The sequence below is a fragment of the Pseudorca crassidens genome, chromosome 14, assembly GCF_039906515.1.
Source record: "Pseudorca crassidens isolate mPseCra1 chromosome 14, mPseCra1.hap1, whole genome shotgun sequence".
NCBI lineage: Eukaryota > Metazoa > Chordata > Mammalia > Artiodactyla > Delphinidae > Pseudorca > Pseudorca crassidens.
The window spans coordinates 91023124-91036175 of NC_090309.1; the positions used below are offsets into that span (position 1 = coordinate 91023124).

General features: G+C 55.4%; 1 protein-coding gene across 3 annotated transcripts in view; it reads right to left on the minus strand.

Annotated features, from left to right (window-relative positions):
* Window positions 1-7140: 7140 nt before the first annotated feature.
* The window catches only part of TPO (thyroid peroxidase), a 32427-nt gene continuing 26515 nt past the window's right edge, over window positions 7141-13052 (minus strand). For 2 of the 3 annotated variants that reach the window (XM_067703826.1, XM_067703825.1), the window contains 3 exons: window positions 12715-12885; window positions 8109-8240; window positions 7141-7244 (listed from right to left, as the gene is read on the minus strand). In XM_067703826.1, coding sequence (XP_067559927.1) covers window positions 7141-7244; window positions 8109-8240; window positions 12715-12885 — 407 coding nt within the window. The remainder of the gene's footprint in view (window positions 7245-8108; window positions 8241-12714; window positions 12886-13052) is intronic. The other variant, XM_067703824.1, reaches the window with a different exon arrangement.

Below are 13052 nucleotides of genomic sequence, written 5' to 3' on the forward strand. Positions count from 1 at the left end.
GGAGGAGGGTTCCCTGCGTCCTGGGTGAGGGAAGGGCCAGCACAGGTGGGGGCCACTGCGGCCAAGCCCCGCCCCACCTCAGAGCTGTCGCTGTGACTGCTGGGCCTCCCCGGGCTCGCGACTTCACGTGTGAAACGGGGGCCCAGTGACGACTGCTTTATGGGTTGATGTGACTAATAGCTCCCCCAGGACTGCCCGCGAGCCCGGAGGGGGTCCCTCAGAGGATAAGCAGGCTAAGGTACCCAAGCGAGGGAGAGGGATGGAGGGGCAGAAACGGGGCCTGGAAATGGGAGGGGGCAGCGGCTGGGAATGGAGGCCTCGGTTCTAAATCCGGCGGCAGATTCCCAGATGAGGAGACAAGCCACTTAGACCCTGTTCCGTCCTCAGAATCACAGTCCTTCCAGGAAATCTCGAGTTCCGCTCCCAGGAGGAGGGGCGGGACGCAGGCTCAGGCATCCGCAGAGACAGATGAGCTGGGCTCGCACTGTCCATCCTGAGTCAGCTGAGAAGCTGGCTGAGTGGGTAGGAAACTCGGGGGGAAAAGGAATCACAGGATAAGAGGCAACATTAAAACTGGAGAAAAAGTGAGCCTGGGATGTGAGGGTGTGAAAATAATCTTCCATTCCTTTCGTCGGAGGGACAGGCTTATAAATATGTGTAACATGTAAATACGTCCTCATGGCAAAGCCCCCAGGAGGAAACAATCAGGCAGCTTTTGCAAACAGAGCCAGACGACCGCAAGGTGGTGGGGTTTATTCGTCCACGCTGGGTCAGCGTGTCCTGATGAGGCGCCGGGCAGCGCGCGGGCGTCCTGCCGCTTCCACCGGTCCCCGTCCTTGGAAATCGAAACAGACGAGAGCGGTGTCTGGCTCGGGCTCCAAGAGCTGTGCACGCATCACACGTGCAGGCTCCTGCTTGCAGAGAAGGACTCGGGGTCCACAGGCCGGGTCCTGCAGGAGAGCAGCCGCCACGAGCTTCAGACCGACAGGAGGCCTCGCCCTGGCCCCGGCCCCGGCGGGCTGCTGAGGTGTCCGGCGGGTACGCGGTCCCCGGCGTGGCCGCAGAGGCCTGGTCTGGGCATGTCGGTGGCGCCGCCTCACTCCGGGTGCCGTAGTTTTGGTTCCACGCTTGGGAGGCAGGTGCCAAGGCTGATTCCACTCTGCCTCCAAGGAGAGGATCATTTTAGCTCTAAATCCCACCCAGCCCTGAATCTCAGGCAGGCCCCAGGGAGCAGCAGTAACTTCTTAATATAACGCCGCTTGGGGTCATGTGCATAAAGATAGTGAAAAGCAAGTTTAGACTGAGTCTTTCACACTGATTATAATTACTCCATTTTCTAAAAAAAGCACATTTCAAAAGTCAGTATTTTCTTTCAGCCCTGGCTCCTCTCCCATCACCCCAGCCCGTACTTCAGACGTGCTGCCACGGATGCCCCACAGTTAGTCTTGGGGTTGAAGCCCTTCGTACAAATGAAAGGCATGTTCATTCCTTTCACCCTGGCTCACTGATTCCAATTTGTCTTTACTTTTTAAAAAGTAGGTTAACATTTTGACAAATTAGCATTCTCCTGTAAATACAGTTTGTAGGAGAGGGAAACACGCAGCGGGAAGGTGCAACAGGGATGGGGACACAGCGCCAAATAGAAATGCAGGAGGCACCCCTGCTGAGCGCCAGCAGCCCGGCATCCCCAGGGACTTCCGGGGTCTTAAGGGGAACGTCTGGCACTGCAAACCCCAGGAAGGCCAGGTGTGGACCCACCTGCTCTGAGTCCCCAGCAGGAGGGTGGTGCTGTGGAGAGCTCACGTCCTGGGGTTTCCCGTGTCCCAGCTGGGAAGTCCCTTCTCCTTCTCCCTCCAGGATCGGCAGCGAGGATTCAGGGTCGGCATGTGTCCTGTGGACACACACTGCTGTCATCGCTTACAAGAAACAGAGGGAGCCCCAAGCCATGTGACCTCAGAGGGTCACCAGCTCACTCCCGCAAAGACAAAGAAATGCTGCAGATTCAAGAAAACACCTCGGTTTAGAAACAAAACTGAGAATTCCATGGAGCACAGCTGGAGGCAGATGCTTACCCCCTGCTGGGGTACTTGCTGAGACTCTGCCTCATAGAATTCCTCACCTCCCCAGGAGTAAACGACGGAGATGACAGCGAAGGTCACAGCGTGAAAGTGGCTTCAATCTGACTGTTTCTAAGACACAATCTAATACTGAGATATGGGGGACTTTTAAAAACATGTCCCAGGATATAAGGACAGCTAACGTGGTGCAGGCCATCGACCTTCACCTCTGCAGGGGCTCTGAGGGAGGGGGCGGTAGCGGTAAAGAGACTGAGAGTTGAAGAAACCAGGTCTCATGTCGGGAGCCCGGCCTCGGGAACCGGAGTCCTGTGAGGGCACAGCAGGGAAGGAGCACAGGGGACTGAGACGGCACCCCACAGGGCACGGGACCCCGAGTCACGCGCCCGGACCCGCTCTGGACGGCGGGACGGGATAGTTGTGCTGAAACTGCCTCCCCTCAGCCCCTCCATGCAAGAGGCGTAACTCTATGTTTTCCTTAAAGAGAAACTGAAAGATAGCAAAAAAAATTAACAGCAACAAAAGCAACAGGACTCTGCGTTCCAGGTTCAGCCGTCTGACCTGCAGCCACTCTTACGGCAGTGAAAAATATATGTATTGTTTCGCCAGCTCTGGGCTCCGGGCGGTAGAGCAGGTAAGGCAGACCTCCCCGTGGGTCTGTCCCAAGCAGGTCATCCCGTCATCAAGAGAAGGGGAGGTGCGGGAGGACATCAAGAGAAGGGGAGAAGGGGAGGTGCAGGAGGACACGCACAGACCCGCGGTGTGGACGGAAGGTTGGCCTCGGGCAGAGGAGAGGCCACACCGCCTGGGGGACCATCACCTCTCAGGGATAAGTGGGAAATAATGCCAACTCACCCTCTTTCCCCAGGTTGCAATCATACTTCGGTAGAAATAAACAGTGCAGAATGCAGCTGCCATCTACCAAAGGCGCAGGATAATGGAACGTAAACAAGGAGAAACTGAAGACTCTCACCTCAGATGCTGAAATTGACGGCCAAAGCCTACACTTGGGACGGCCGATAAGACAAGAGCCCATCGCAGGAACCGACATGTACACCTCACAGTCTCCACTGACTAATAACCGATAGGTAAACACAGTCTGGATGAAATTTAGACCGAAAGGGTTGACCCGAGCAGTTCAGACCCGCAGAAGTAACTGTGCAGAGGAAGCTCTCCTGGGCTGGAGACCAACGAGCGAAATGGATGTGGGCCGTGAATCAAGTTTTTAGTGTAGAAGTTGCACAGAAGAGGATTTGTCTTGGTGGATATAATTTCAGTGAGACAAACAACGCCAAACTGGGGTGTATTTGAATTGCGTAGAGAAAGCTGCCTGAGGAGTTGGTTTAATGGGGTTAACTCTGGGTCAGTCTTTCAGTGAAAACACGTCAATGGTGGTATGTCTGTGATTGAAATATTTATGTTAATAGTTGTTGCTCCAAAATATATAGGCTTAGACCCAGAATGGGGGGGGGGGTGGGGTGTGGGGGGGTGAGAGTCAGCACGGCGTGAAGGTCAAGGCCCATGGGGCCCCCGACACGCGTCCACCATTCGGCCTCTCTCTGTCTCTGTCTCTCTGTGTATGTCTCTCTATCTCTCTGTGTCTCTGTGTCTCTCTCCGTCAGTCTCTCTCTGTGTCTTTGTCTCTCCCTGTATGTCTGTCTCTCTGTCTGTCTCTGTGTTTCTATTTGTCTCTGTCTCTCTCTGTCTCTCTGTCTCTGTGTCTCTCTGTCTCTCTCTGTCAGTCTCTGTGTCTTTGTCTCTCTCTGTATGTCTGTCTCTCTGTCTGTCTCTGTGTTTCTATTTGTCTCTGTCTCTCTGTCTCTGTGTCTCTCTGTGTCTCTCTGTCTCTCTCTGTGTCTTTGTCTCTCTCTGTATGTCTGTCTCTCTGTCTGTCTCTGTGTTTCTATTTGTCTCTGTCTCTCTGTCTCTGTGTCTCTCTGTGTCTCTCTGTCTCTCTCTGTGTCTTTGTCTCTCTCTGTATGTCTGTCTCTCTGCCTGTCTCTGTGTTTCTGTCTCCCTATTTGTCTCTGTCTCTCTCTGTCTCTCTGTCTCTGTGTCTCTCTGTTTGCCTCCGTCTCTCCCGGCAGTCTCCCACTGGCATCCTCGTGGCTGGAATGATCAGGTTTGGAATCCTCGGGGCAGCAGCGTGCAGACACCCAGGTGGCCTGTAGGTTTAGGCTCCTTCCACCAGGCTCTGAGGACGCAGCGTTTGCAGGGAGCTGTGGTGACTCAGGGGCTCGTGCAGACAGGCCCCCGTGTGGCCCCATAAAGAAGGCCCACCCCTCCCCCTCCCTGCCATCGGCCTCCCCTCTTCCGCAGGGTTCACAAGTCATTCAGGTAAGTGGTATTTTGCAACCAAAGTGGTGTCGGGGCGTACTTTTCAGGCTCCAGAGTCTACAATCAAGGGTGGTACATGTTTCCCTCCCAAACTTCCTCAGACAGGTGTTCATTTAATCTGTGGCTGTCAATCTGAAAGAAAACAGCTATTTTTCTTGCGTGTGTGGGCTAGAGGCGTAACTTTTCCATAATAATAAGGTGACTGATGTTTAATAGCGATGTCTACAAATACAAAATTGTATCCGAACACTAAGCTGTGGTAATATCAGCTTTTCACAATGGGAGCATTTAGTAGATGTGATTATAGAACCCAGCTAGTTTGGGGGTGTTCACCTACGGCCCATCTCATTTTTATTGCTTAATTGATTTCATGGTTACCTAAGGGTTTTTTTGTTGTTTTTTTTGCGGTACGCGGGCCTCTCACTGTCGTGGCCTCTCCCGCTGCGGAGCACAGGCTCCGGACGCGCAGGCTCAGCGGCCATGGCTCACGGGCCCAGCCGCTCCGCAGCATGTGGGATCTTCCCGGACCGGGGCACGAACCCGTGTCCCCTGCATCGGCAGGCGGACTCTCAGCCACTGCGCCACCAGGGAAGCCCTACCTAAGGGTTTTAATTATCGATAATATCTAAGCTTTTAAGGCCAAGTGATTCTGAAAACATGGGGGATATTTTCTGACACCACCCTCATCTAAAACTCCAGACGCCATTTGCAGTCACTGTAAGTCACCTTCTCCCAGTGCAGGGGAGCAGCGGGGTCTTGAGGACAAGGCAGGTGTAAAAAAATCAGTGATTAGTCAAAATAACAGTCCTGAGGATGAATCGCCCCAAGCCAAAGTCGACCCTGAGGACCAGAGGAGGCCCGATGGGCAGCCAGGAGCACAGTCCTCAGCCCCAGGCCACCTCAGGCAGGTGTCTCGGTGTCTGGGGGGTGCTGGGGCTGGAGGGTGTGAACAGTAAGCATCTGCTCTCTCGCAGTTGGGGCTCTAGACGTGAGACCCAGGTGTGGGCAGGGCTGGCTCCTCTGAGGCTGTGAGGTCCCCTGCTCCCTCCTGCTGCTCCGCTGATGAGCCTGGGTGAGCCTTGGCTCTAGGTGCGTCACGCAGGTCTGTCTCCATGCTCGCTGGCCTTTCCCCGTGCATCTGTGTCCCAACTCCCCTTTTATAAGGACACCAGTCCTGTAGGGTTAGGACCCACCTGCTCCAGCACGATCTCATCTTAACCAATTTCATCTGCAATGACCCTGTTTCCAGATAAGGTCACATTCCAGGATACTAGAGGTTAGGACTTGAACACGTGAGTTTTGGGGACACCATCAGCCCATAATGAGTACTCGCCATGGAAAGGAAGACTAAGACAGCGACTAAATTTACCCAGTGTATCTGACACGTGACTTGTGGCTGTTCTACAAGCTTGTGATTTGGAGAAATAATTTCTCCGTGGCATCTGAACTATGAAAGATATTAGTGCAGTTAGAAGCTGTGAGTCCATTAGCAAGTGTGTCACCTAAATGTCATTCACCTGGAGATCACAGCCCTGTGCCATCTGAAGTCTGGGTGGCAGAGAGCATCCTGGAGTGGGAAAGAAACGGACCTGGATTTACTACTGCATCTTGGCAGGGGGCAGGGTAGGACCGGGGGTCACAGACGCAGAGGTCCCCCTTCCAGGTCCTCGGAATAAACGGAAAGGCCGTGACCCTCAGTTATTGATGAGACTCAATTATTGACCACAGGCGTGATGTCAGTCCTGAGACCTGATCGCTGAGGTCCAGGGTTCTGGGTATTAGAAACCCATTCCTGTAAGATGAGCAACTCCATGGGGGAAGTTCCCTTTGGGGTCCAGCAGCTGGGGGTTCTGAACGTGCCAAGGAGTCTCTAGAAACGACAGGGGGTGTGAAGCGTTGAGCTCACCAGGAAGATGGGGCGTGAACCAAAGGCCACCCGGGAGCAGAGGGTCAGGGTGACGCGAGGATGGGTGCGGGGCCGGCGCTGCGCCTGAGTCACAGAACCGGGGATTCTGCAGCTGGGCGGAGGGGAAGCGGCCCGAGGGTGTCCGGAAGGTCACCCAGCTCAGAGGCCAGAGAGGACGGGGCCTGGGTCTGCTGCTGGCCCACAGTGGCTTCCACGTGGTCTCTATTAACTGCACACATTTGAACACCGAGCGGCGCCGGGTCTGATTCCTAAGACCTGGCAGATGAGAAGCAGCAGCGAAGGGTGGGGATGGAGTGAAGTCCCCCAAAGGAAGCCCTGGCTCGGCTCTCACCCCCAGAAACATGCAGATCCGGCCGCCAAAGGCCTCAACGGCTGTGCCGTTTTTAACATAAAAGTTCACCTTTTACTTTCCTAATTTCCCCAGAGTTTGCTCTTGAGGGAGGGGAGAGAAATGAAGAGTAAGGTTTTTATCCAGGGATGACCTTTTTTCTCTGAGAAACCTTTGTAAGAACCTTTACTCCTAACGAAAGAGACTTTCAATATAATCATTTAATGTGACCAAGAATCCAATATCCCCGAATCTCCACCCACAGGTGTTCAATACCCTCTAATGTGTACGAACGGTCACCCCACCTTCATTATCTGGAGCAGAATGAAAGAGCCAGAAAGGCTAACACTGAACAAAGTAGCTCTGGAGACAGGTGGGTTTGGACGCCGGTGCTCTCTACTGGTTCCAGAAAAATAAAGAAGCAGCATCTCCAGCCGGGCCCATAGGAGCGGAAGCTGCTGAAACGCGGGGACTTACCACCTGCAAACCACCATCCAGGTGAGGCCTGCCAGGCCACAGACGAGCACGGCGCCCAGCACGATGGAGACCATGGACGCCCGCGGGAGCCTCCCGGAGTCTGGAGCAAGGACAGAGCCAGCCGGTGAGCCTGCCCGGCTGAGGGCAGCGGCCAGTGCACCCTCCCAAACCCCAGCCCCACCCCCAGCCGCCCGAGCATCCCTGACCCTGGAAACCAAGTTCCTCCGGGTAATTTTCCTTCCACGGACCTCCTTGCTCTGCCCCGTGGGCTGTCCATCCCCTGCTGTCTTTGCTGTACTTGGAGTTGAGCTCCACGGACCTCCTCGCTCTGCCCCATGGGCGTCCCTCCCCTGCTGTCTTTGCTGTGCTTGGAGTTGAGCTCCACGGACCTCCCTGCTCTGCCCCGTGGGCGTCCCTCCCCTGCTGTCTTTGCTGTGCTTGGAGTTGAGCTCTGCTCTGTACTGAGCTCTCCTTTTCCTACTGCAGGAGCTTTAATAAAATGTCTTGCCATTGTAACAGGTCCCAGTGCATAGTTTTTCTTATGACTGCTTATGAAATAGATTTCTTAGTATTCTTTTCTTATAATTTTTCTTACAGGAGCTGGAAGCCAAGTTATGATTCCTAGATTTGCAGCTGAGTGGCTGTGTGACCCTGAGCAAGCCACTTACCCTCTCTGTTCTGCACATGGGGATCAAACTTCGTGCTTCCCTCCCGGAGATAATTCACGGGGGGGTGAAACTAGCTGAGGGTCTGGAGCCAGCCTGCCCCACCCAGGGTTTCACAGCGGTCCTGCGTCTCAGACACAATCTAGCTTCAGGTACAAACCGGCTGGCTCCCTGTTCTCACCCAACATCAGAGGCTGTGGCAGCGCGGACACACATGGCCGGAGGGTGACCCTTCGGTCATCCCTGCCTGTATGTCGACACCCCCTCCCAGCCTGGATGCCCGAGGGCCGTGGTCTCACCCACGCAGGTCCTGCCGTCCTCGCCGAGCACGTAGGGGTCGGTGCACTCGCACTGGACGCCGCCCTTGGTGTTCTTGCACCGGGCAGACGCGTGGCACGGGGGTTCCATCACGTCTTCACACTCGTTGATGTCTGCACACACGACGAGAGGTCAGGGACAGCCTCCTGCTTCCCTTCCCCACGAGGCCGGTCCCTCCCCAGCTCTGTCCCGTGTGCAGGAGGCAGAGGGACATCACCCCATGTCGGGGCCGCGTGTCCCCTGGATCCCCGCGCCTTTGAAAAGAGAGCGCCCCGATGTCCCGCGGGCTTTTCCCTCCCGCCCCACTTCTGCTCACAGCGGCCCTTCAGCCGCTCAGGGGACAGCCCAGCCCATGGCCACTCTCTGCCCCGCTGGCCTGACTGCTTCTCCTGGCCCGTCCCTAGTGGCGGCCTCAGGCCCGCAGTCCCTCTGGTGCCAGTGCCGATCCAGACTCAGTTCTGTTCGTTCAAATTCTGCCAGGTGCTGCGAGGGCCCGAGGGTGAGGCAGGTTCCCGGAGGTTCAGGCCACACAGGCCAGCAACCTCGTTCAGACGCGGGCACGTGGACCCCCTGGAGGCCGCTGGTGCTTTCCACACTGCGGAGGACTCCACCCCGGGGCGGGACTCGAGAGTGGGTGGGAAGGACGCGGGTGAGGGCCGGTGGGAGCGAGTCCGCCCACCCCAAGCGGACAGCTTCCAGCCACACAGCCGGCTCTGGGCCTGGGCCTCCACCCACCGCTGGGAGAACACCGGCCGTGCTGCCGGGAGCTGGGACCTGACACCCAGGCCCACAGAGCAGGTGGGTGTGGTGAGTCCCCCCAGACAAGGAGCGTGTGCGGCCCCCGCGGTCTCCTTCTGTCGGAACCCATAACCACGACCGGACCCCAGGTTCCTGTTTCCAAATAACATGCTATCTTTTCTGGCCAATTTCAGGAAGGAAGCAGCAGAATGTCAAAAGAAGAAATATGTCCTGAATACATGCTGTCCAGCCACATCACATTAGCAAACGTCACACGCATGTGTCCTCGTAGGTGGCCCTTGTTCTGAGGGAATGAAGTGAACCTGGGCTCAGCGTCTGCCACTGGCTGAGCCCCTCACTCCATCCTGGACACTGGACTGCAGAGAGGGTGCATAAAACAAGGCAGGTTCCTTCTTTCCTGGCTCTGGAGGCCTGAAGTGCAGACGCGGCCCTGAGCACACTCGGAGGGAAGCATCGCTCCCGGCCTCTCCCAGCTCCCGGGGCTGCTGGCCGTCTCGGCTTCCTCCGCCTGGCTGCCTCTCTCCCATCCTCCGTCCTCACGGGGCCGTCTTCCCTCCATGCCTGTCCTCCTCCTAGAGGGACACCAGTCCTCCTGGACCAGGGCCCACCCTGATGGCCTCATTGGAATTGGACTGCACCTGCAAAGACCCTACTCCTAATAAGGCCACATCTGAGGTCCTGAGGTTTAGGGCTTCAACATACCTTTTGGGGGGACAGAATTCAACCACTTTCACTCCAGGGTCAGGTTCTTCCCATCAGAAGCCAGAGCGGGGACTGTAGGGTCTGGTCTCCTGGTCCGGGGAGTCCACCCAGAATGTGTGGCAGCCCCACACGGGTGGTGAGGGCCGTCTCAAGCCTGTGTGCCCCCAGATCCCCACGTCAGTCTGCACCATGGCCATGGCTGCTCCTACCGGGACAGCTGAAGACCGCACCCCCGGGCCCAGCTACAAACATCTGCACGCTGTTCCACTTCCCTAGGCACATGTGTGCCGACAGCAAGCCTCACGCTCCCTGTAGGTGCAGAAACGTTTATTTGTCCTCATTTATTACAGAACCTCTTGGCAATAACCGGAGCGAAAAGCCACGGACACATTGCTTTTTATCCTTCTGGATTCACGACTTCAAAGCCCTCGAAAGAGACTCATTACACTCATTTGCTAATTTTTTTTTTAATGTGATGATTTTGGGGGCTAAGCAGGATTTGAACAGAGAAGAGAGAACGAGTCTCCTTAGAGTTTGTGGATTAGATGTTCAGTTAAACGCTGTTGCTGCCCTTTCTGCAGCCATGGACGTGCAGGTAAGCGATTGCGCTGAGGACGGGCTGCAGCCCTTCTGTCTCATCTATTCACAGCGGAAGTGAAATTCCCTCCCTGCTACATCCAGAGTCATTTTTTTCTCGCAATTCTTGGCTTAGAAACTTCTAGTAGAGGCATAGATGAGGCGAAAAGTATCTGTGTAAAGGAGCGAGCCCTCGTCCTGCTTCCTGTCATATACTTATGTTAAAGATATTCTGCCCTAATTATCGATGTGTCCAGACAAAAACACAGGGTTCTATAAACAGAATCAGTACCCTCCTCCCTGGTCCTATCTCGCTGTGCCCATGTGACCGAGCTTAAGGAGCTCCTGTCTCCATGGGACGCTTATCAATGTCGAAATAAATAAGACCCCCTGCTTGTTGGAAAGTGGGTCCTCACTGCCCACACAGCTCTGTAACTCGCCGTTTACTTAGTGATGTGCTGACACGTGCCTTGCACGTGCTTTCAGGGCGCGGTTAGCTGTTAGTATGAAAAATTACGTTAGAAAAAGACAGGAGGTGGGGGAGCTGACTGGGAGGTGGGAGGACGTTGGGAGTAGAAGAGCGATGCTGGCATCGTTTGGACCATCGCTAGGGCGCAGAAGGCCTCCCTCGGGGAGAGTCTGAGCTGGGCGTCGGAGCGTAACCAGGGGCAGCAGGTGAGCCCGTGGCACTGACCCTCCTTTACTCTCTGGTTCTAAGCTTTTCTCCTTTATTATTTGTACCTTGTAGACCCCTAGGAATAGAGCTTCGGGGTCATAAATAGCTAAAACAAGTAGCCAGCATGATGCAGCATAAAAGGTCCAGGGGTTTTTTCAGTAAAGACGGAAGGTACACATGTGACGTTTACACCTGGAGCACGCGGGGCTCTCACCCACCCCCACCGCCTGCCCCGGGCTCGTGTCCTTGCCCTGCCGACACCAGGACCACAGCCCTGGGTAACAGGGATGTTTTAATTCTGCACCAGCGCTAAGTGGAAACAGCACTAAAAGCTTTTAGATTTGTCCTACTTTTGCTCCTGTGGGACCGTCTACAGAACATAAGAATCGGCAGCAAAAGAAGAGGCGGTTGACGGACAGAAGAGGCGCGTCCGGACGCCACCGCGGTCCAGGACGGTCGGGCTCCTGTCACGGGAGGCTCCTGGAACGTGACTCTCTGTGCGGCCTGGCCCGGCCCCCTCTGCTTCAAGTCCACCATTGTTCACGCCCAAACCCCAAGGAGACGTGGGAGGTGCCCGCTTGGCTACAGCCCACGTCCTCCTGGTGCAGACCTGGGTGTGTGAAGGCTGCCCTACCGTCTAACCAGGGCTCTCCGGCCCAGCGTGCTGGTTTTGGCCGTAGATTCCCTCAAACCCTCACTTTCCCGATGAGCTCCCTGTGTCGTCCGCCCTCCTCCAAGTGGTGGCCTGGACGTCGCCCTGGAGCCCCTCCTTCTTTGCCTCCTTGTCCTTCTCCCTCACCTGGAGGGAGCGGCCGGGACCTTCCTGAACCTGGTGGCCCGGGCTGAGTCCTGAGGGTCCTGGGGCTCCGCCTCTCCTGGGCTTTTCCTGTACTCTTCCGAGTCTAGAGGCGGGTGTGGCCTCTGTAACTTTCCAGGACCCATTTTGGAGTCCCCAGAATTGAAGTGAAAACTTTGTTACTGTGGTAAAACATACATAACATGAAATGTACCATCTTAATTATTTGTCAGTGTGCCTTTTGGTCGCATTAAGTACGATCACGTGGTCGTCAGCTATGACCGCCCTCCATCTCTGGAATTGTTTCATCTTCCCAAATCGAAACTGTAGAACTGAACAAGTTGGGCCTTGTTTTCATTTCTTGTAAACCAGCCCGATTCTTGCATGAGTCCGTCTCCTGCTCCTCTAGGGTCTTCCTCGTGCAGCTTAGAGGGAAACGTGAGGGAGCTTCTCCCAGGGGACGAGGGAGGCTTCCTGCTTCTGCTTGCCTGGTCCCGGTTCCGGGTCCTCCCAGGTGTAGGCAGACTGGGGCCCAGAGCAGGGAGGAGGGTGAGGTCTCCCTGGGAACGGTCCACCACAGGTGGGGGGCCTGCTCTACTGACGCCTCCTGTGGAAACACTCGTGTTTCATTGGAGCACTGGCTCTGTGAGCTCCTTCCTACAGGCCTCCCTGAAGCTCTAGCCTCTTCCTCCCCCTGTCCTTCCCGGGTCACCCCGCGGGCGTGTCGTGAGGCGACCGTCTGGGTGCTTCATTTTCTAGAAAGACATCGACTTAGGAACATGGGCCACTGGGGAGGGGATACTTTATGTCCACACAGAGAGTCCCTGGAAGATGATTATACTCGGAGACACCTCTGGTTGAATGACATTTATGTATGTTTTCATTTGGGGTTTCCTTCCAGTTTTTCTTTAAATTGAAGGATAGTTGCTGTATGGTATTATATAAGTTACAGGTGTGCAGTATAGTGATTCATAATTTTTAAAGTTATTTATTTTTCAAGGACATTTATTCTTAATTTGTATTTGAAAAATGCAGACTCCAGGGTCAAGCCACGAAAAGACACCTGTTAACGACTGACCTTTACAGACCGGAGGCCGGGAATCCCATCCTCGGCGGGTGCAGGCAACTTGCTCCGGCCCGTGGAGCTGGAATCCATGGCGACAGGAAAACACCAGCACACGCCTTCCGGACTCCTCACACAGCAGGAAGTCCCCGTCCTCCACTTTGTCCGGGAAGCCACAGGCATCCTCTGGGCCAGGTTGACAGGTACATTCAGTCAGTGCCGGACCCCTTTCTTCGCCCTCCTCTGGGGCTGCATCCCCCGATTGGCCTCCCAAGGGGCTCACATCAGCAATCTCCTTCCCTCCAGGTGGGACACAGCACGGGCCCCTCTCAGCACTGACCCCCTGCGGCAAA